The following is a 20,378-nucleotide window of genomic DNA, read 5'->3' as shown; positions in this document are numbered from 1 at the left end:
AATGATGGGTATGTGGACTAATCTTGAATAGCGGAAGGGTCCTGACTCCTACCACTATAAAGAGGGAGGCATCTGAAATGTACTACACAAGCAGAGGGTCCTTGCTGGAACCATTAAAAAGCAAAGAGGATAGAGCACAACCTTAATCACTGCACTGTCACTGGGAATAAATAGTCTGGACCACTCCAGAAAGGAGTGACCATGTCTGTTCTATTATGCAAGGGATGTGTCCTGGTGCAGGCCTAAAACCATCATAAATGTTACTAGACCTGTAGGTCTAGACTTGAATCATCTACTCAATCGAACTGTAATGTTCTTTACCAGTATTGTGCGATCCTAGGCAAGTATTTTATTTTACAGAGCTGCCTTTTGCTTCATTATCACATTTGAGAGCACATTCAAATATGTGAGTTCAGCATTTCTGTACAAAAAAACTTTTGTTTGATTAAATAAACTAAATGTTTGCTCCATGTATAATAAGAATCTAGCCCACAAACCGGGTACTTACACCTCTTAGTTTATTAATAGCATTGCCATCCGGGCAGGGGCAGGAGTTTTAGTCCATGTTTAAAACACCCCTTGTAATAAATATATTACTAAAGCATTATGTGGTAGCACACTGTTGTTTACGAACAGTAAATTTCCCATTGAAATGGCCCAAAAACATTCCCCCTAACATGCAGTTTTACTAAAGAAATTATATAATGTTTAAACAATAATCTGTGAAAATTGTTTCAGCAAACATATTTATCATTTGCCCTAAACCAAGTAAAGTATTTCACACTCTTTGTACAGCATGTCAGACATTTCACTTTGCAAAGTCTTGGAAGAAAGAAAAGTAATTTTAAGAAGAGGCAAACTGACTTCTGACCTCTGTGTCTGAACACAGAGCAAATGTGACCAGCTAAAAACAAGGTTTAAAGGCATCTTTACTGCGGTTTCACTTTCTGAGTGAACAGAACACCGAGTCTTTGTCAGCTCGCTATAACTGTCGAGTAGCCCTAAATATAGCTTGCCCTGATAAAATCTGACACACCATAGCGAGCAGGCGAGTAGATTTCTCGAAGCCTGTGGTGTGTACCACTGTACAGTGACCTGGCCATGGCATTCACACATTCCTAACCAGTACAGATGCAAAAAATGAGGGTCCTGTGTGACTGCACATGGAAAGGTAAAGTCTGGTCCCACTCTACGGTTCCTTGCTTTATCACTATAAATGGAAAGGGCCTGCAGTGTGCTAATGTGCAGAGTGAAGTACTTTCGACTTTGTCACTGTATGGAGGACATAGATGTAAACTTGTTATGCAGCACTGCCGAAGGACCCGTAGTCTATCATTGCATAGTGTGAGGAACCTTTCCTGTGGAAGAGGCAAAGATGTGCAGCTTCATTGGCATACCCTGAAGTAGCGTGAGAACAGCGCTGTTTTAACATTTATTTCACGCCTATCACTAGGTGCTGATACCCCAGCGATTTCAATTTTTTTAATTGAAATACATGGACTAAAAGGGGAGTCAAGGGTCCTGGGAAGATATATATATATATATATATAATCTATCTATCTGAGCACCAACTCGTAATCCTTTCCCGCTTAAAACGCGGAATCACAGGCGCAGACCAAACTCTTGTTGTTTATTTTTCAAACGCGAATGTCAGGACGCGTTTCGGCCGTCCAAGCGGCCTTGGTGTGTGTGTGTATATGTGTATGTATATGTATGTGTGTATATGTGTGTGTATATATATATATATATATATATACACACATCCATCAACGCTCCGACAAGCTTGCCATCCAAAACAGCACTAATATATAATATCCACACAAACGCTCCTGCTGACAACCCCTCGTGATCAAGCTCTCCGTGGAGTGCGAAACGCGTCACGTGAATTTATGGAGGAAATAAATTCAACTTAATTGGACTTAAATGTGGACTGTGGTTTGTACCTCCGACGCCCGAGTGCTCGTTAAGGAACACCGTCTCACGAGGATATATAAGACAAAGACCCCCCTGTGAGTGATTCTTTCTACCCGGATGGGAGAAAGAAAGAGCATGTGTGTGTATATGTGTATGTGTGTATATATACATATATATATATATATATATATATATATATATATATATATATATATATATATATATATATATATATATATATATAGCCATTTTTAGGTCTTTGTAATTTTTTTGTAAAATAAATCTGTTTGTTGTTTTCCACATATTCAACGGTGTCGTCTTTGCAACTGTGTAAAGAAAAAAAAACAGTAACGCGCATAGATCATTCATCAGCGTAAGATAACTCATTTCGGTAAACATACTTCCAGCACGTAAGATAAAAGGTATTCTCTTTAAATCATGGGAAAATACTCCTCCCATGCCCCCCAGATCTTTTATTTCTTCGCATAGCATCTTGCCTGGTAAGTGGCCTCTTCCTCCTTGGCACATTAGTCCATACCTCTTGCGAGGTCTTGGTTGGTTTGGTATTATTTCCCTAATTAGCTGTCCGTGGTTAACCTGTGAAACCCTGTAGGAGAGAAAGTAACCTAGCATTAATTGGAGGTTTGTTTTGGAATTGTAGCTCTAAAAAAAGCCAGCGTTGTAGCGTTCCTAATCGCGATCTATGAAAACAGTTAGTATCTTCTTGCTATGGTAATACTTCTCAATCTTGATGTGCAACAGGTTATGCAAGTGTGTGTGTTGCAGGTGGCCACTTCCGATGTGGACGCTGTACTGATAAAGGACAGTTGTCTAACAGAAGCACGTATGGCTAAACTACGCGTGCTTCAACAACGCTGTCACAGTTATGAATGCTTCTTAATCACACATTCATTTACTATGCATGCCCTAACCATGCATGCCCTAACCACGCATTTCGTTGTAAAGGCATGATTGGTAAAGTTATATGCGTAGTACAGTTCACACCAGAGCCCCCGCCCTGAGTCCTTAAAACCGTCCCTGAGCACTGTAATCCCTCCCGCCCCAGCCCTAAACACTACCCCAATCCCTCTGCCCTGAGCCCGAAATACTGTCCACAGCCCTAAAAACTATCCTGACCCCCCTACCCTAAAACGCAACCCCAGCCCAAAAAAATATCCTACCCCCACCCTGAGTCCTAAAACCGCCCCAGTCTCAATAACTACCCCGACCCCTGCCACCCAAAACAGCCCGAGCCTCAAAATCGACATGACCACTGCCCCCGCCCTGAGCCCTAAAATAATCCTCAGCCTCAAAAACTACCCCACCCCCGCCCTGAGTTCTAAAAATTTCCCGACCCCAGCACCTTGCCCTGATCTCTAAAAAGCTGCAGCCCTAAAAACTACCCCTTCCCTGAGCCCTAAAACTATCCCCCTGCTGAAAACGTCAGCCCCTGCCCACCCCCACACTCCCTCCATAAGCTTACCAAGCCGTGATCTCCTCCCAAGCCTGATCCTTCCTCTCTCCGGACTTCCTTCCTGTCTTTGCAACTAGACCGCTGACGGCCTTAACCACGCACATGCGTGGTTAAGGCATATGCATCGTTACGGCAAGCATGGTTAATGCCCTTTCCCATAACGGACTTGAGGCAAATAATCCTGTGTTTCTTTTTTGTCTTGACAACTCTTTCCTTCTGTTTAATTTAGTTTTGATCAGGGTCAAAGTGTTTACATTGGCTATCATCAATTATTGTTTGCAACACACAGGAGAGAAAGCTCTGGATAGGCTTCCTTATGTATTTATTCATTGCACCTCTCCTTTTCAAATCCCGTCTAGCCAAGTGGGCAATTGGGGAGTGCTCTAGAGTCTACACCCAATCCTAATCACTGCATTTCCGCAGGAAAGAACTTTTTTTCCCCAGGGTGAGACAGGCTAAACATCACCCCACTGTCTTCAGATCACAGCTGAAATGGAACACAGCAAGGTCTACATGCTATTTTTAACCGGAGACAACACAATTCCCTCGAACCAGAGAGTTAATCCATGACACAGAAGAACACGAGTCTCCTCATCCTAGGGCTGCAAAGTGCTCTGGGAAGCAACCCAGATTCCCTCACGATCACCAGTTTTCTCCTCACCTGCGTAATTTCCCCTTACTTCCTGTCATATAGAGAATCCAGTTCAAGGCATTTTCTCTGGTATTCAGAGCCTTCTCGCATAAAGCTCTATCTTAGGAGAAGACTTAAGCCCTATTCTCAGTTCAGGACTCTGAGGTCCAATAACTTTAAGTTACTGTATTTTGCCAGCATATATGAAGCCTGATTGGGCAGGCACTCTGTCTCGTATCTTGCCTTCAAATTGTGGAACACTCTGCCATTCAGTCTCCTTTGTAGCCCCTCGGAATCTGTCTTCAAACTTATTCTTAAAACCTCTCTGTTTGAAACTTCTTTTGTGGTTTGGTAATCGTTAGTTCCTCCCTTACCCTTTGAGCTTTCTGCTAGCACCGGGACACCACCTCGGAGGTAGCTGTGTGCTCTATAAATACCATGAATTGAACCCTTTTACAAATCCACCCGACTATTCTACACCGGACTGTGACCACTTATACTGCCCGTCTCAATTTTATTACCAAATACAGACAACTAGGCAGGGCTGCTCAAAGTCAGAAAACGCTTGGGGTTTATGGTTGTGGGGGAACTAAGGATTTACTCTGATCTGTTTTTTCTAATGGATTATCTGCCTTTGTAACCCCCACAGAAGAGGCAGACGAGCTGGAGCACTTGGTGACGTCAAAGAAGGAGTCTGTGCAGTTCGACCATCCCAACCACACTGTGACTGTGACCACGGTCAGCGATCTGGATCTTTCTGGAGTGGGCCTGCTGGGTCTGGATAGCTGGGGGGTACGTTTCTGCACTGTGAATGGAAGGATAGCCATTTGCCAAGGATCGCTAAGTGGTGGAAGGCATGAGCACAGATCATATTTTTTTGCCACGTTTCTTCAGTGTTGTGATGGTCTTCAGAGGGCCTTCCATTTCCTGCCTTCACAGAGTTGTAATTCTGGAAATGCTATCAGTGAAAGTGGGGTGACACATGAAGAGAGCAAGAAGGGTTTTCAGCGTTGGAAAGAACCTCATTCCCTCCTCCACATGTTAATTGTCTTAATTAAACAAAAGGAGTTCAATCCATAGAGATCACGTTTACATCTCAGAAATTCCATGTGTTTATACTTCATATTCTCCTTGCTTTAGTGTCTCCTCTATCTTCAACTTGCTGTGGCTTCTCTGGTCTGTCCTTCCTTTCCTTTACCTCTGCATATGTTGTCTGCTCTCTCCTCCCTTTGTTTTGGCAGTGTTGTTTACACCATTTGTTGCATCTCCTACACTGTCCTCCATTTGCCCTTGTCTTCTAACTGCTCACTCCAGTCTGATTGATTGTGACCTTGTAATATGCAGCCTTTGCTGTACTGCGTTCACAACCTTCTGTTTCCGGTTACAGGCAGAAGACGAGGAGGAAGAGGTTGACCTCAAAAAGGATGAAAGATCTGTGGAAAAAGCACTTCCCAAAAAGGCTGGAGACCCACTCCTGTCCAAAAAGTGAGTGTTAATTGAAGGGATGAGGGTGGCACGCTATGGCTCAAGGGCTTCCTGAATCTATTACTCAAGATGGTGGTGACTTTAGTTCAGGGGGAGAAGTAGTACTTCAAGGGGTTTAGCTCAAACCAGGGCCGGAGTGGAGTTAGAATCACGTGACTAGAGCTTTCTCAGGAAGCAGCAACATAAATGGAGAAGTGCAGGAAGTAATGAGTGAAGCTTGACGCTAGTTAAACCTCTACGGTATCACACATTCAGAGAGGACTGCAGGCTTTTTCTTTTTCACAGATTGGATTTTCAGTGTTACAGGGTTAGCGAAAGACCAGCTCCTGTTTAGAGATATAACTTTTGTCGAGAGTGGCCTCCTTTCAGAGACCTCACTTAAGTCTGTCCGGGTTGGAGCAAAACCAACTCCTATTCCGAGACTAGAGCTTAGCATGTCAAGTCTTGATTAAGCCTTGATTCTGTGTCATTCGAACATGAATGTTGCAGTTCAGAGACTGGACTTAAGTTTGTGTCTTTATTAGAGGAAGACCGGCTCTTGACAAGGAGACTAGTTCAGCCTGTCTGGGTTTTGAATAATATCAGCAGGTGTCTTGAGGCAGGCCTTTGGTTGAGGTGGGCGGAATTTGCGGAATCGCGTTACACAAATCTCAGCAAAACGGTAAAAAATCTCCACAAACAAGCAGAAATTCAGTGAACACGCGGAATTGCTTGTTCGCGATGCTTTTTTCCTGTTCGCAATCACTGTTTGCGTGCTCGGAGGGAAATATCTCGCAAACACGCATTTTGAGATCACGAACAAGTAAAAAAAAATCGCGAAGTCACAGAACGCAGAATTTTGGGCAATTTCGCGTTCTCTGCGGAACGCGAAATTACCCGAATTCCGCCAGCGGAACTGAATTTGCCACCCAGGCCTAGCCTTTGGTCTGAACAGGGAGCTCGTCTTGTTCTAATCATGACATACAGTACATCGGTCTCTCCAGATTAAGAGAGGATCGTCCCAATTCAAAGAAATAACTTTTCTCATCGGGGTCTGCAGTGCACTAATCATGTATGTCGTGGACATGACTGGGGCTGAGAATCAGCAAAATAGAAAGGATGGGCATGCTGTATTAAAGGCTGGGCCAAAAAGCTGTCTGCTTTGCAACTCAACCTTCATGTTTTTGCTTTGATACATGCATAACTCTGACATAGCAAAACAGCCATTGGTATTATTCACAGAATGCTGCCAAATGGCTGTAAATGCAGGCATTGAGATTTGCAAGGAACATCAGACCTCCCTGCATTCACATTTGAAAAGTGGTCCTTTAAAGGTGCAGAGCCTGCATCTAAAAAGAGAAATGGCATCCTATGTGCGGACATCAATGGGAGCTTGCAGTGGTCCTCTGAACCTCTGCCTGATCTCATTTCCCCGATGCCCACCACTGTTACTCTGCTAAATCATAGGGCCTGCTTTCACAGGTATCTGATCAATGGCTCAGAGTTGCTGTTGCAAACCATTAATGTATTCTATTGCTATTCAGAAGGATGATGGGGGGGGGGGGGGGGATGGGGAGGGGGGAGACACTTTCACACCCTTCACATCTTCCTAATCACTGTGGCTCTCCGAGGTACCTTGAATGTCCGAAAGGCATTTTTGTCTCACAAACTACCTTTTGTATTTTGTTACTTGGACTTTGTGATCACAACGCCTTTGATTTTGTCAGTCTGGCTCTGCATAAGCAAAATCATTTAGTATATTTGAAATCTAAATACTTTTTTTTCCTTTTTTGATGGGCAGAGAAGCGTGGTGGTGAGCTCAAAAGAAAATTAGGAAGGTTCAGAATGAGTAAATTCTTTATGGCTTGCTGCCTGGGGTTATTTTACAGATGGATCTTTATTTATTTGTTTGCATATGCAGCCAGAACTGGACATTATTCCCACTGTATGCAGCTATCAACAACACCTTCATCAGCCCCTACTCTTCTTAATTATTTCACAATCCTCAGCTGCTCGGGGATTTTAACGTGTTCAGTTTTATTATTTGTAAGGGAGCGGGTGTCTATAGGTATGCTAAACACCAGTGACTAGGAATATGGTGCTATACAGTTTCTTTATTTGTTCATTATTTAACAGTCCAAATATACTGGGGTTCTCCTGGTTGGAGTAATTCCCTTTTCTCCACCAGCTGTCTCCCAGGGGAAGGGGGGAAGAAGAATGTCCTGGTTCCACCTTGCTTTCGAGGTCTCGGTATCGATGAATGATTAAACTCTAAACAGAAAGAAATAATACGAGGGTCAGTTGAAAGGAAGCGTTAACATTTCCTGATGCAGGGTAGTGGGAGTGAGGGATTAAATCACCAAGGCGCCAACACCATGTGGACCCTGTTTTGACCTCCCTCTCTATCACCGCCCTACCCGTGTCCTGGAGCCTGTACCTTGCTAAGCCACCCTCCTCCTGGAGGGTGGCGGGGCGGAACACGGTCTTGTTGGCCAAAAACCAACCAATGCCTGTTGCACGACTCCAAGGGAAAAGTACAGTAGTTTTGTGTTGTTAGCCAGCCGACACGTGTTTCGTCGCATTGGAATGTGCTGATTCCGAGACTCCTCAGGGCTGGTAATTGGATAAGGGTCCAGATCGCCGTCTGTCCGATTCTTAGAATAATATTGTTGGTCGATGATTCGTGTTCAAGGTAATTCTGTTACCGTACAAAAAATGGCGTGTGTTTTCTCCAAGTAGCGAGAAATCTTGTATCTATGTTTGAGGTGTCCAAATCGAGTAGTAACAGGAGTGTGTAGGTTCCCGGTGGTGTGGATGCCCTGGTCTGGGGAGATGCCAAGGAGACGTGTAGTCCAACGATGAGTTTCCGGGTGAACACGAATCATCGACCAACAATATTATTCTAAGAATCGCACAGACGGCGATCTGGACCCTTATCCGATTACCTGGTCTCGAGCGGGGCCGGGTTGGAATTATCACCGGCCAAGCGACCTGTTGTCCGCTACCTCCAATTTTCAGCCCTGAGGAGTCGCAGAATCCGCACATTCCAATGCAACGGCTGGCTAACAAGATTTATTAAAAAGAAGATTTAAACTTTATGTACATCAGTGTTTTCTCTGACAGCGGCGACCTGTACTTTAAAGTGTCCATCAAGACACTAAACTACTGTACTTTTCCCTTGGAGTCTTGCAACAGGCATGGGTTGGTTTTTGTCTAGCGTGTGGTGCTCACCACACACTTATAGAGGGGTTATATGGCTTTCCCCCTTACCTGTCTGCACCTCCACTTTTACCATCTTCATAGAACACTTCTGCGATCTAATAAGGGCTTTGCGCCCAGTATTTCCCCCATACAAAAAAACCCTTTTCTCAATAGATTACTACGGTCTTGTTGGCCTCCTGGCTTGACGTCTTCCTCTCGGGCAGCGCTTTTTTTCTTCGTCTCTTTGATTCCTCCGGTCTCCGCAGCCTCCACGCTTTGGCTGCGTCGTCTCTCGCTCCGGAATCATCCCTCTCATACCTCTGGGTGCTCTCTCTTCTTGTTTCGTCCGGCGTCTCCTCTGATAGGGAGGCTGTAGGAAACGTCACAGACCACGCCTCCGTGGACTCCTTCAATGGATTTTCCTTAAAGGGCTCCAGACCGGCCTGCATAGAAGGCAACAGTACTCAGTTAACTCTCTCAGTGGGGTCCGAAGGCCAAGCAGTTCCCCTCTCTTTCGTGGATTCCTGACACAATTCAAAAGTAGATGTGCAACAGCTGGTTCAGTACTTGGGAGTAGAACTCACTTCCTTGAAATTCACCTCACCAAGATTGGGTATTCATTCCATCTCCTAACCAAACAGCTAGTGCTCATCTTATCTAAAATTCTGTTATTGGCATTTGTACATTGCACAATCTGCTGTTCTTGCTTCACCGTACGTTTGGTTGTGCTCTGATGTGGTTTAGCATGTTGTAGTCCATGTACAATGCTGCATGGTGGGACTTGCTTGTTGTGGTATTTGTAGATGGATGTAAAAGGTAATATCCAGTGTTGCTGGATAGTTTGGAGATCATTGGGATATGAACGTCTAGTAGTGGTGGCTGATCAAGCATGGCCTGAGTTAATCACTAACTTCTTGTGTAACTATTACATCAGTAGCCTCCACTTATCCTGATGTGTAATAAATGATAGGATGGTAGGGTATGATATTGCCACTATGTATTGATACCGTGTCCAGAGGTTCCCCAAATGTGTACAGGGCTTAATGTAAAACCCAAACTGCTCTATTAGTGGTAGTGTGGGCGTGCAACCTTAGGCCTAACACAGCGGGATGTAAGACATTTATTGCACACACATGATCAATAAAGGACACACGACTCAAGAAGGAGATCCAGACTAATTTTATAAAATTATTACTTCGGTTGTACTTTATTTTAAGACCCAGGTCTTCATAATGAGGTAAGTACTATTTTAATTAAAAATACTTTTCACTTTCAAAAATCATCAACTTTTTCACACAGTCCAATGTTATCCTATGGGGAAAACAATATCTTGGTTAAACAGGTGAGTATCTAACTTACAATTTCAGTCTTCGGAGCCAAAAGTAGGCAAGGGCCAGGGGTAATGTAAGTAACAACGCTGCACCACCAACGGCACAGGGGCGGCCAGGTGCAGAGGTCAAAATCTGAGTTCGACCCAATGCTTTCCAGTGGAGACAGGGGGGTGCCTGGAGCCACACTGATTGCAGGTAGGTAAATCTGTGCAGGGGCCAGGCTTTGGGACCAGGCTTTGGGGGTTAGGTTAAGCACAGGATGGGGGAGGGGGGACAAAGCAGCACCAACCATACACCACCACCAGCGGCGGCCAGGTACAGGGTACAAATTCGATGTTGAGCATCCAATGCTTTACAATGGGTATGTTCTTGACGGTAAAAAGGTTGCAGACGTAGCACCGGAGGTTGCAAAAGGAAGACCAACGACAGTGGAGGTAAGTGTAGATATCAGGGATCCTTGGGACACAGTCGCTTCAGCTCGTCCGGGCCCAGGTGCAGGGGTGCCTTTCGATGTCTGAGTCGTCTTACCGGAGGCAGTAGCTGTCAGGGGGAGCCTTTGGATTCACACTGCAGGTGCCGTCGTGGAGGGCAGGAGAGGTCAGCCAATGCTGAACACAAGGTCGAGATTGCCGGGGAGACTTAACTGTACAGGTGAGTCACTCAGACTCGGCTGTGGGCGTCTGGTGCAGAGTGGGCTGGGGAAGTGGATCCGGACTCTTTGGAGTCAGTTTCTTCTGTGCATGTCCACTGTCCTCGGGAGATTGGAGTCTTTATTGAAGGCACCAGTCCCCCCAGGGGTTTTGGAGGTCGTTGTTGCAAGACAGGTTGCAGGGTCGGCGAAGCTGGAGATAGACATGTGGGGCTGGGGCCAAGACAGTTGCCATCTTCTGGCTTTTGCTGCAGGGTGTCTTCTTTCTTCTTAGGTTGTTGCAGATCGGGGGTCCAGGTCTGGGGGAGCCACCTAAATACAAAATTTAGGAGGCGTTTTAGGGGAGTAGCAGGTAGGGCCAATGGGAACCTCACCTCGGATGACTACACCCTCTATTATGCCACCCTCCTTTGGGATGGGGCATAGATCTAGCCCTGATAGGAGGCCCCCCCCCCCCCCCCCCCCCCCCCCCCCATCCTCAAGATGGGGGGGACTGAAGAGTGTGCTTCACCTCGCCTCCCCCCACCTTAGGGGTGGGGTTGGCAGAGGTGGGCACACCTATCTTTTTAGGTCTCGCCTGAGCATGCGATGCTCTGGCAAGACATTTAGTAAGTGAGCTTTCAAAAGTCCGACCGGGTGACGAGCAGAGGCTTCATCTGGATGTCCTCTCTTATCGTGGTGCGGGCACATCGCACGCCACTCGCTAGCCTGCTTTCAGTTTTCCCGTCGCACGTGCGCCTCTTGCGTCATTTTTTTTTTTTTTTTTCTTTTAGCGCGCGTGCACACAACTCCTGGGCTTGTTATTTCTTTGAATGGGTTTTGTGATTGTGCTTTTTATTTTTCACTAAGATGCATTTTGTCCTTCTTTTACTGGTTTTGATCTCAATCTGAGAGTAAATGAACAGCGAGGATTCAGGAAGGAAGACTGCTATTACTGAGGGTGTTAGGCCGCTAAGTGCCTCCGAAACGAGGTTGTCGCATATTCGCTCCGCACATCCAGAGTTCAGTCTGACTGTTTAATGGTCTTCAAATCATCCCTTAATTATTAATTATGTTCATTCAGACGCTGCCCACAGCAAGTAGATGAATTATAGGGTATTTATGGAAAATAAAATAATTGACAATTGTTCAGAGATTACACTGTGCAATCAAAATTTTTTTTTTATCCCCCCATCCGCCTTGAACCATTTTGTTTTAAGGAAGGAATAGGCTTCTTAAGTCCCCATGGTCGCACAGACTTTAAATATACATTTGTACGTTCCTCTTCCACCCTCACTTGCAGTCTTTTAATAGCTGCGGTGCAATGTATTTTCTCTCACAGAGAGCCTGGCATGGCTGTGTAGTTTTATGGCCACTGTAATTCTATGAAAGAAGCTATCCATTACAGTAAAATATAATGACTAGTTATAAAAACTTCTGGCGCACAGACGTCGCGTGCATGCTAAATTTCCTACTTCTACCAGTTATAAAATCTTCCAGTGTCTGATGGAGAAACTGATAGAGATCCCCTCTGGACTGCTCGCCTGCCTCTATAACTCGGAAACGCTTTTTATTTCATGGTGTCTGCAAGTGCCTACTTAAATAATCCAAAAAGTAGTATTTAAATTTACATTGCAGCCCAAGTGGGCGAATCAGGATTAGCCTAGTCAGACATGCCTATCCTGTGACTGACCCTGTTCACTTCCTGTTGGCATTTCAGTAGCATAAACTTGCTGAACAAAGTACCTTTATAGGACAGCGTAGCTGTCGGTTATTACCCCCTACTGGCACGTTTCAATGCTAACTGGTTACACTGGCCGTGCTTCCGAATAAATCTGTAGTCTGCTGATACCTCGTGCTGGTAAATGTCTTTTTATGACTCCCTTCCTAGTGACTCCACCCCCTTTTTGTTGCCCATCTTGACCACCAATTTATGGGCTCCCAGATTAAAGTGCTTCTAATTCCAGCACTGGGTCTGAGCTCTGGTGGCAGTGGCATAGGAAGGATGCCAGATGCAACAGTGGAAAACCAGCATTGGCATAGCCTATAGGTCTCGCCTTTAGGACCTTATAAATGTTTAGCCAATGAACAGCTGATGTTATTGCACCAAGGATATTGTGCTGCATAACTAAACACTTACAAGGTCCCAAAGACGAGACCTAATGGCTATGCCAATGCCTGTTTAACTTTCCCGCCAAAGTTACAGTGTAAACCAGGGGCTGCCATCTGCTGCTAGCGGAAGACCTTTGAAGCTTCCCTTCTTTGAGCACAGGATCATCCTGAGGGAGGAGGCATGATCCCTCTTCCCAGGATGTGCATTGCTTCTGGTCCCAGGGAGCAGGGGCTCTCTACCTAGGGGTCCTGAAACATTTATTTTCTTCCATCACTGGGGCATGCAGACTGCAAGGGCAGTGGCATGGTCCCAGTGAGGTGTGTCCAAGGGACCCTCTTCAGCTCTCTGGCCCTAGCTACCTAGGATACCAGTTTTTCAGCATGAATCTTTCTGGATTCACTTTGTTGTGCATTATTCCGCGGTCTAGTGGTTGGGTCCGGAATCGTAGTCTTTTCTCTCTTTTTTTTTTTCGTAGCCCAGGTGAGCGTCGACGTCCCACCTTTTGGTGTCCTTCCTGTGACGTCGGCACGCTTCCTGCGGAAGCTCCCACTTTTGCGCGCCATCTTCAGATTCTTTTTTCCGCCGTTGGGTCTGGATCGTCACCGAGAGGTTCCAGAGTTTTTAGAGAAAAGAAGGAAAAGACTGAAATCTACCGAAAAAGATTGGAGAATGCGTCCAGAAACAAGACCACTGAACCGGGACGACTAAGAAGGAGGAGAACATCGAAGACTTCGACGTCCAACGGAGAATGCGCACATAGGGGGCCCCCTGAGAGCAGGAATGGACAAAACTCAGATGCCACTACAAGTACGCGCAGAAGGACCAGCACCCGGTTTGAAACCTCTGCCTGCCCGTCGACCACAAGAGCAAGGATTGCAACTCCTGCTCAGTCTTCACCCCGAAGACTATCCGGGTTAGAGAGAGACAGAGGAGAGACAACTACAACATGCATCGCCGAAGAAGCAGATGACTACACGGTCATAGAGACCGATAAGGAAACATCAAAAGAGGTAGGAGAGACGTCTAACTCTAAATCCCCGACACTCTCGAAAGCCTGAGTCAGACTCTCGAAAAAGAGTCCAAGTCCACGAAAGGAGCACTGGCGCCGAAAATGTTGACGGCCGCAGCTGCATCCAAGGACAAACAGCCGAGCGGATCCTTCAAAAAGGACTCCCAGATGGCGAAAACACAAGAAAAGCCTTAGGTCGTCGAAGCACGTCCCCCGGAAAGGCGCGTTCGACGCCGAAAGAATAGGACCCGAAGGCTACTTAGACGTCTACGTCGAAGAGATCGGCCGAATCGCTCGACGCCGAACAGGCAGCCGAGATGAAAAAGAAAAGGCTTGTGGCTGAAATGGATAACATCCTGCTAAGGAAAAGAGAATTCGACAAGCGGATGAAAAGGTTCACCATCCCGTCGAAGACGACGATCGTCGAGGATGAAGAGGAGTTCGATGCCGGACAGCCGCCGAAATCTCCCGAGCCCCAAGAACACCAAGAGGAAGAGGGCCTATACTTTGACGAGGAAGACCAGCACACAAGTTTGGGTTTGGCATCCTCAGTGGCGCAGGACCTGGATTGGCAGGACCTCTACGCCGAAAGCCCAGAAGAGGCCGTGGAGACTTATCCTTCGAGGCCTTCGCCGCCAGATAGGAACGCGGCAACAGCTTATAGAGTGAAACTGGAGGAAGAAAAACCAAACGCCTGCTTCCTCTCAGAGACCCTGCTACCCACTCAAACCAGTAGTCCATTCCTCCCAGGCTACCAAGTGTACTGGACCAGGGGACGGAGGCATTCAAGGAACCAGCAAGCTGAAGGTCTGTCACAACTAGAACAGAGAAATGCCCTACTCAACAGACATACGTACCAGCAAAAGAAGCACCTTCTCACATGGTGCTTGATATTTCTTCCTAAATGATGTGACAAAGCAGTTACTTAGGTTTGCCAAAGCTGAATATATAGCTAATCTGAGCTATGTTGGATGAGAATGTGAGCTGTTCTGCCTATTGCAGTGCCTTTCAAGCTTTGTATTACCAACTTGCACCTTGCCTTTAACCAACTCCAATCGCCTGTTATAATGTGGCTGAAGCTTATTATTTAATTGCTGGCCCAGTGCAGACTGGACTACAGATCTGTCCATTTTTCTAAACTCTTTCCATGTAATTGTGTCCTTTCTTCCTCACTCTCTTGTCATGTGCACTTGTGGCACGATTCTCTTGTCACTGCCTAAATCACCGCCTAGATCTCCTATTACTGTTCTTTTCCATCCTCAGTCTGCCTCCCTGTCCTTGTCCTCTGCCATTACTACCTCCATCTCCTGTCGCTCTCCACTTCTCCCCTTTCTATCACCTTTCCAGCCAGTATCCTCATATCCAGTATCGTCCGCATTCAACCTCTCTGAAAACTGCCCCTTATGCCCTTCTTTGACCCTCTCGCTAATCTGGTTCCTTCTTCTATTACTGACTGCGGCGGCTCCTCTGCTAAGGCAAAGTAGCGTTGCCCCACTGCTCTCAGTAGTTCAAAAAGGAAAAAAAATAACGCAACATTATCATTTATTTTTCCGTACTGGCTTGGGTGTGGGCTGGGCTGCCCAGAGCAGGGGGAGGAGTGGTGGGCACTCTCTATGTGCACATGACTGTTTGGCCGGCCGTCTTGCACCAGCCAAACAGTCATGAATACTTAACATATTCTTCATCTGTATTGCACAGCTGGGTGGGGAATATGCACAGGCTCCCACTCCATGTTTGAACGCCGAACCACTGCTCTAGACCAATCAGGACGCTGCTTTCTTGCTGGTGACAGCAGCGTCATGATTGGCCTGTGTGCTTCCTGCTACCGGGAGTCTGAAGAGAAGAGGACGGAGGAGATGTGGCGGCAGTACCCTGGTAAGTGATATGTTTTTTTTTTTCACCCACTACACCACCCCTGTTCGGTAGCAGCCACCACTGGTCACTGACCACTTCCCTGTAACTGGCCACCTTCCACCGTTTCTGCCCCTCTCAATTGTCTATGCCCCTCCCTCGTCAAATCTCATGAGTGTCACATTTCCTATCCATGTCCACCTCTCCTGTCACTGCAAACTTATCCTGTCATACCCAGCCTCTCCAGTCACTACCCAAACCCTCCAAGTCCAACCTCTTCTGTCACTGGGCACCTCTACAGTCAGTGTCCCCTTTTCTTTCATTGTCCACCTTTTCCTGTCATTGCAGGCTTTCTATCACTATTCATTTCTGCTGTCGTGCTCTTTTGATTCTCAATCCTCTCAGAGGATGTTATACATCCCCTCTATCACTCAATCCACATCATTTCTACTTCATCGCTGCCTCCTCTCAATGCCTACCTTGCCCTGTCAATGCCCCTCTCCTGTCACTGCAAGGTTCGGTCACTGCTCATCTCTCGTCGCACCATGTACATTATCGGTCCTCTCTGCCATTGTATGCAAGGAATGCACACTGATAACAGGTTTGTACATTCAGTGTTGTTCCACATCATTTAACATTACGCCACTGTCCTGGAAATAGTGACATTTATTTAAAACGAGTTAATGCCTCTTCAGTACTTATTCGTAGGTACTGCATGTTTTGTATACAATGCATATTTTACATTACTCAAGTGGGTACTTTCATATTGTTACCATTTACATTCAGTAAAGGCAATTAAAACCATTCCAGCCCTTTCACACGACGAAAGAATAGGCCAATGAGGTCTCCGCTGTTGATGCCTGGACAGACCTTGGAATGTCAAGGGACCGGCCAACTATACAACTCCTATTTTATCTCTCATTCTCTATTTATCAACATTGAACCTTCTTTTGTCCTTATGGCCCCATATAGTTTGTCAAAGTTTAGGGGTGTATTGATGATCTTTTTGCTAGTGAGTTGTATGAATGACTGGCAGTCCCTTTTTAGGTCTCGGACCGGAAAAGCTGGCTTGCCAGCTTCCGGTCAGAGAATTAATGATTTTGAGTACGGAGCTTGAACCCGCCTCTGTACTTGACCTCTTCTCAATTGGCTGGCTTCCTAAACGGAGGCCAGCCATTGGAGGAGAGATCAGTCACTCCAATGTAGCCCCGTCCTTTTCGGATTTGGGGGCGTGATTTTTTGCGTTCTTTAGACAGTGACGTTGTCCGTCACTCAGAACAGCAAAACACGCCCCCAAATGCGAAAATGACCATGCTTTCTCCGAGGCATTTCTGCTTTGCCTCGGAGAAAGACGGTGGTGGTTTCCAGAGCTGCTCTGAGCTGCTCTGCTCGTCCCCCCTTCCCTCCGCCCAGCTCTGTCCTTCCCTCCGCACGCAGCTCCGTCCCCCTCCCCCATCCCTCCGCCCGCAGCCCTTCTTCGTCCCGGTCCCGCTCCCCCCCTCCCTCCGCCCGCAGCTCCTTCGTCCTGCTCTGCCCCCCCCTCACTCTGCCCGCAGCTCCGTCGTCCTGCTCTGCCCCCCCCCCCTTCCCTCCGCCCGCAGCTCCGTCGTCCTGCTCTGCCCCCCGTCGTCCTGCTCTGCCCCCCGTCGTCCTGCTCTGCGTAGTGATCTTTCAATGCAGTAACTCCAGCAGAAGGGCCGCCCCCACAGTTGATCACAGTTCAAAACCGGGGGTAACAAGAAGCAGCCTGGCAAGGAGCAGGCGAGGCAACCGAGCAGCGGAACCACACACTCATCATGGGATCGCCGATCCGTGACCCGCTGCATCCTGAGCCGATAACGAAGCCCTGGTGAGAAACCATCGGCCGATCCAACAAACAGCCACCCTGGGCCCCTCCCGCTCATAGGATCCGTGGGAGCCCCGAGAAGAAACTGAATTCGGGTGGATGCGGTTCCCTTTGAGATGACCAGAGAACGGCTGCTCGTTGCTTCCGGCCGTCGCCAGCACTCAGTCTTGGAGACAAATTATCTGCACCGGTGAGTGTCCGCGAGGCCTGGGACAGGGGTCTACCCTCAGGATCCCTGATCTTAACTTCTGCTGCTCGACGCACTATCCGCAGTACCAGTGAAGACCTCTTCACAACTTTTTAAACTTTAATTCATCTTCATCATATTCAATTGAAAGGCGAACATTTCCCGATGTATCACAAACATTTTTAAAACCCTTAAATCGATCCCAGCACTGAGGTATCTGTGTGTTGCCCCCGCCCTGGTGAGATGCGGAGACCGGCAGTCCTTGCACCTCTCCCCCCTCCCTGGTGAGATGCGGAGACCGGCAGTCCTTGCACCCCTCCCCCGCCCTGGTATGATGCGGAGTCCGGCAGTCCTTGCACCCCTCCCCCGCCCTGGTATGATGCGGAGTCCGTCAGTCCTTGCATCCGTCCCCCGCCCTGGTATGATGCGGAGTCCGACAGTCCGTGCACCCCTCCCCCGCCCTGGTGAGATCCGGAGTCCGGCCGACCTTGCACGCCCCCCCTCCAGGGAGCAGCTTTAACTTAAGAGCATTTAACTCTGCAGTAGTGTCGCCCTTCACTGTATATAATGTGACGTCAAAGAGACTCGCCGTGGTTCTTCCAGTCTCATCATTACGAAACGGAAGCATTTTCAATGTTCTGTACAACGAAGCCACACTTGTTTCTTATTTATCTTACAATCACTGACAAAGCCAATAGTCCTGGCTTGTTGTAGGTGTAATGTTCCTTATTGTATTCTATATCTGGAGACAATGACAGAAGCAGCAAAATACCAGCGGGGGCGGCACTATGCGCGCATATTTTTAAGCCATGCCCCGAATTGCATCAGCCCCAGTTGTTTCATTCCATGTAAAGCTCTGCTGGAGCCCCAGATGCGCGTCTAATTCAGACATTTCCGCTGAAGTACACTGTTCTTCTCATTCAGGCTGCTCTGTAGTGTCACGCGCAAGAGCGTGAGTGGGGTTAGGAAGGAATCTGAAATAGTAGGGGCTGCTGCCATAGTAACTGAAAAGGAATGTTATTTTTTTTTGTCCCTTTTGCGGTTGTCAGACTACAACAAACCCCGATGGACCTCTCTTTCAAGGTGTAGTTCTTGTTAAGTGTTTTTTGCTGCTGGTGTGAAATGCTGTTTTCAGCCCTTGGAGCTCTGACACTACTTCCTGCCGGAGCCTCTGATTGGGCAGTTTTGTTGTAGAACATTCTGCTCTTGTCTTAAATGTGAACACTCGGGGAGTTTGGAATTAACTCTTTCTCCCAGCCTCGCAGACGGGAACGTATGTGTCTGTGTGTGCATATGTGTCTGTGTGTGCATATATGTGTGTGTGCGTGCCTGGGCATGTGTGCGCATCTGTGTATGTGTGCATGCGTGTGTGTGGTTCCCTGTGCATGTGAATGCATCTCTGTGTGCGCGCATCTGTGTATGTGTGTACAAGTGCCTATGTGTGCATCTGTGTGTGTGTGCCTGTGTATGTGTGTACCTGAGTATGTGTGCGCATCTGTGTGTGCATGACTGGGCGTGTGTGCGCATCTGCATGTGTGTGCGTACCTGGACGTATGTGCACATCTGTGAGTGTGTGCGCCTGTGTATGTGTGCGCATCTGTGTGGGGGTGTGTGCATCTGTGAGTGTGTGTGCGAATCTGTGTGTGTGCATCTGTGTGTGTGCGCCTGCCTGGGTGTGTGCGCATCTGCGGTGTGTGTGTGTGCGTTCCTGGGCTTGTGTGTGCATCTGTGTGCGCATCTGTGTGCGCATCTGCGTGTGTGAGCGTACCTGAGCGTATGTGCGCATCTGTGTGTGTGCGTGCCTCGATGTGTATGTGAACACCTGTGTTTGTGTGTGCATCTGTCTGTGTGTGTGCGTGCCTGGCCGGGTCTGTGCATCTGTGTGTGTGCGCGTGTCCGGTTGTGTGTGTGCGCGCATGTGTATGTGTGCATCTGTGTGTGTGGGTGCGGGTGCCTGGGCGTGTGTGTGTTTGCCTGTGCGTATGTGTGTTTGCCTGTGTATGTGAACGCATTTGTGTGTGGACGTGCCTGTGTGAGCATGCGTGTCCAGGATAATGCAAACCTTCCCTTCTGTCAAGATTCACATACAAATGAATGTTATGTTTGTACCACAAGTGCCGTTGTCAGAATGAAGTGACTGTTGCAGATGTGGCCCGGCCTCGCCACCACATGGGGCTCTGATCAGGTCTTTCTCGCCAGCCTGAAGTCTGCTTTTAGTCAGGCGTGGCTCAGTGTCCTGGTCCCTGCGAGGGGCGAGCCTGAGCTTTGACATTTTGTTATTTCGAAAATGTTCCCTTGCTCAGAAATGTGAGCGCACATGTGTTTCGAGTTAACTCCTAGATAAACGGGAACGCAGGCCCGGGCGTCCTTCGGGCCGGGCCCGAGCTCGGTTGCGTTCAATATGTGCGGGGTTATCGGAGTCTCCCCATCTCATGTAAAGCGGGGTGCAGTAGTGTTGGGGTGCAGAGAGAGTGGAAGACGAATAGAAGAACTTTGCGTTAGAAGTTTTAGGTAAAAACAGAAATATTCCTTTGTCTAACCACAATCTCCCGCGCTGATTGGAGGGAGAGAAGAGACAGAAAGAGAGAGAGATAGATCTGACTGTTTCAGAGTGTCTCTTGCAGGCTGTGATCTGTTTTTAATGGCCTCTCTGTGGGGAGGGGTTTGGGGGGAGAGGGAGACACCTATGTCTGTCTCAGAGTGTCTCTTGCAGGCTGTGATCTGTTTTC

At 47.4% G+C, this 20,378-nt stretch overlaps 1 protein-coding gene across 1 annotated transcript in view; it reads left to right on the top strand.

Moving 5' to 3' along the window:
- The window catches only part of NOL12 (nucleolar protein 12), a 64,131-nt gene that overhangs the window by 39,764 nt on the left and 3,989 nt on the right, over window positions 1–20,378 (top strand). The window contains exons 4-5 of the mRNA XM_086962973.1: window positions 4,669–4,811; window positions 5,407–5,504. Of these exons, the coding sequence (XP_086819099.1) occupies window positions 4,669–4,811; window positions 5,407–5,504 (241 nt within the window). The remainder of the gene's footprint in view (window positions 1–4,668; window positions 4,812–5,406; window positions 5,505–20,378) is intronic.

This window comes from Lissotriton vulgaris, chromosome 1_1 (assembly GCF_964263255.1).
Source record: "Lissotriton vulgaris chromosome 1_1, aLisVul1.2, whole genome shotgun sequence".
Taxonomy (NCBI): domain Eukaryota; kingdom Metazoa; phylum Chordata; class Amphibia; order Caudata; family Salamandridae; genus Lissotriton; species Lissotriton vulgaris.
This window is presented reverse-complemented; position numbering and strand designations above follow the sequence as displayed.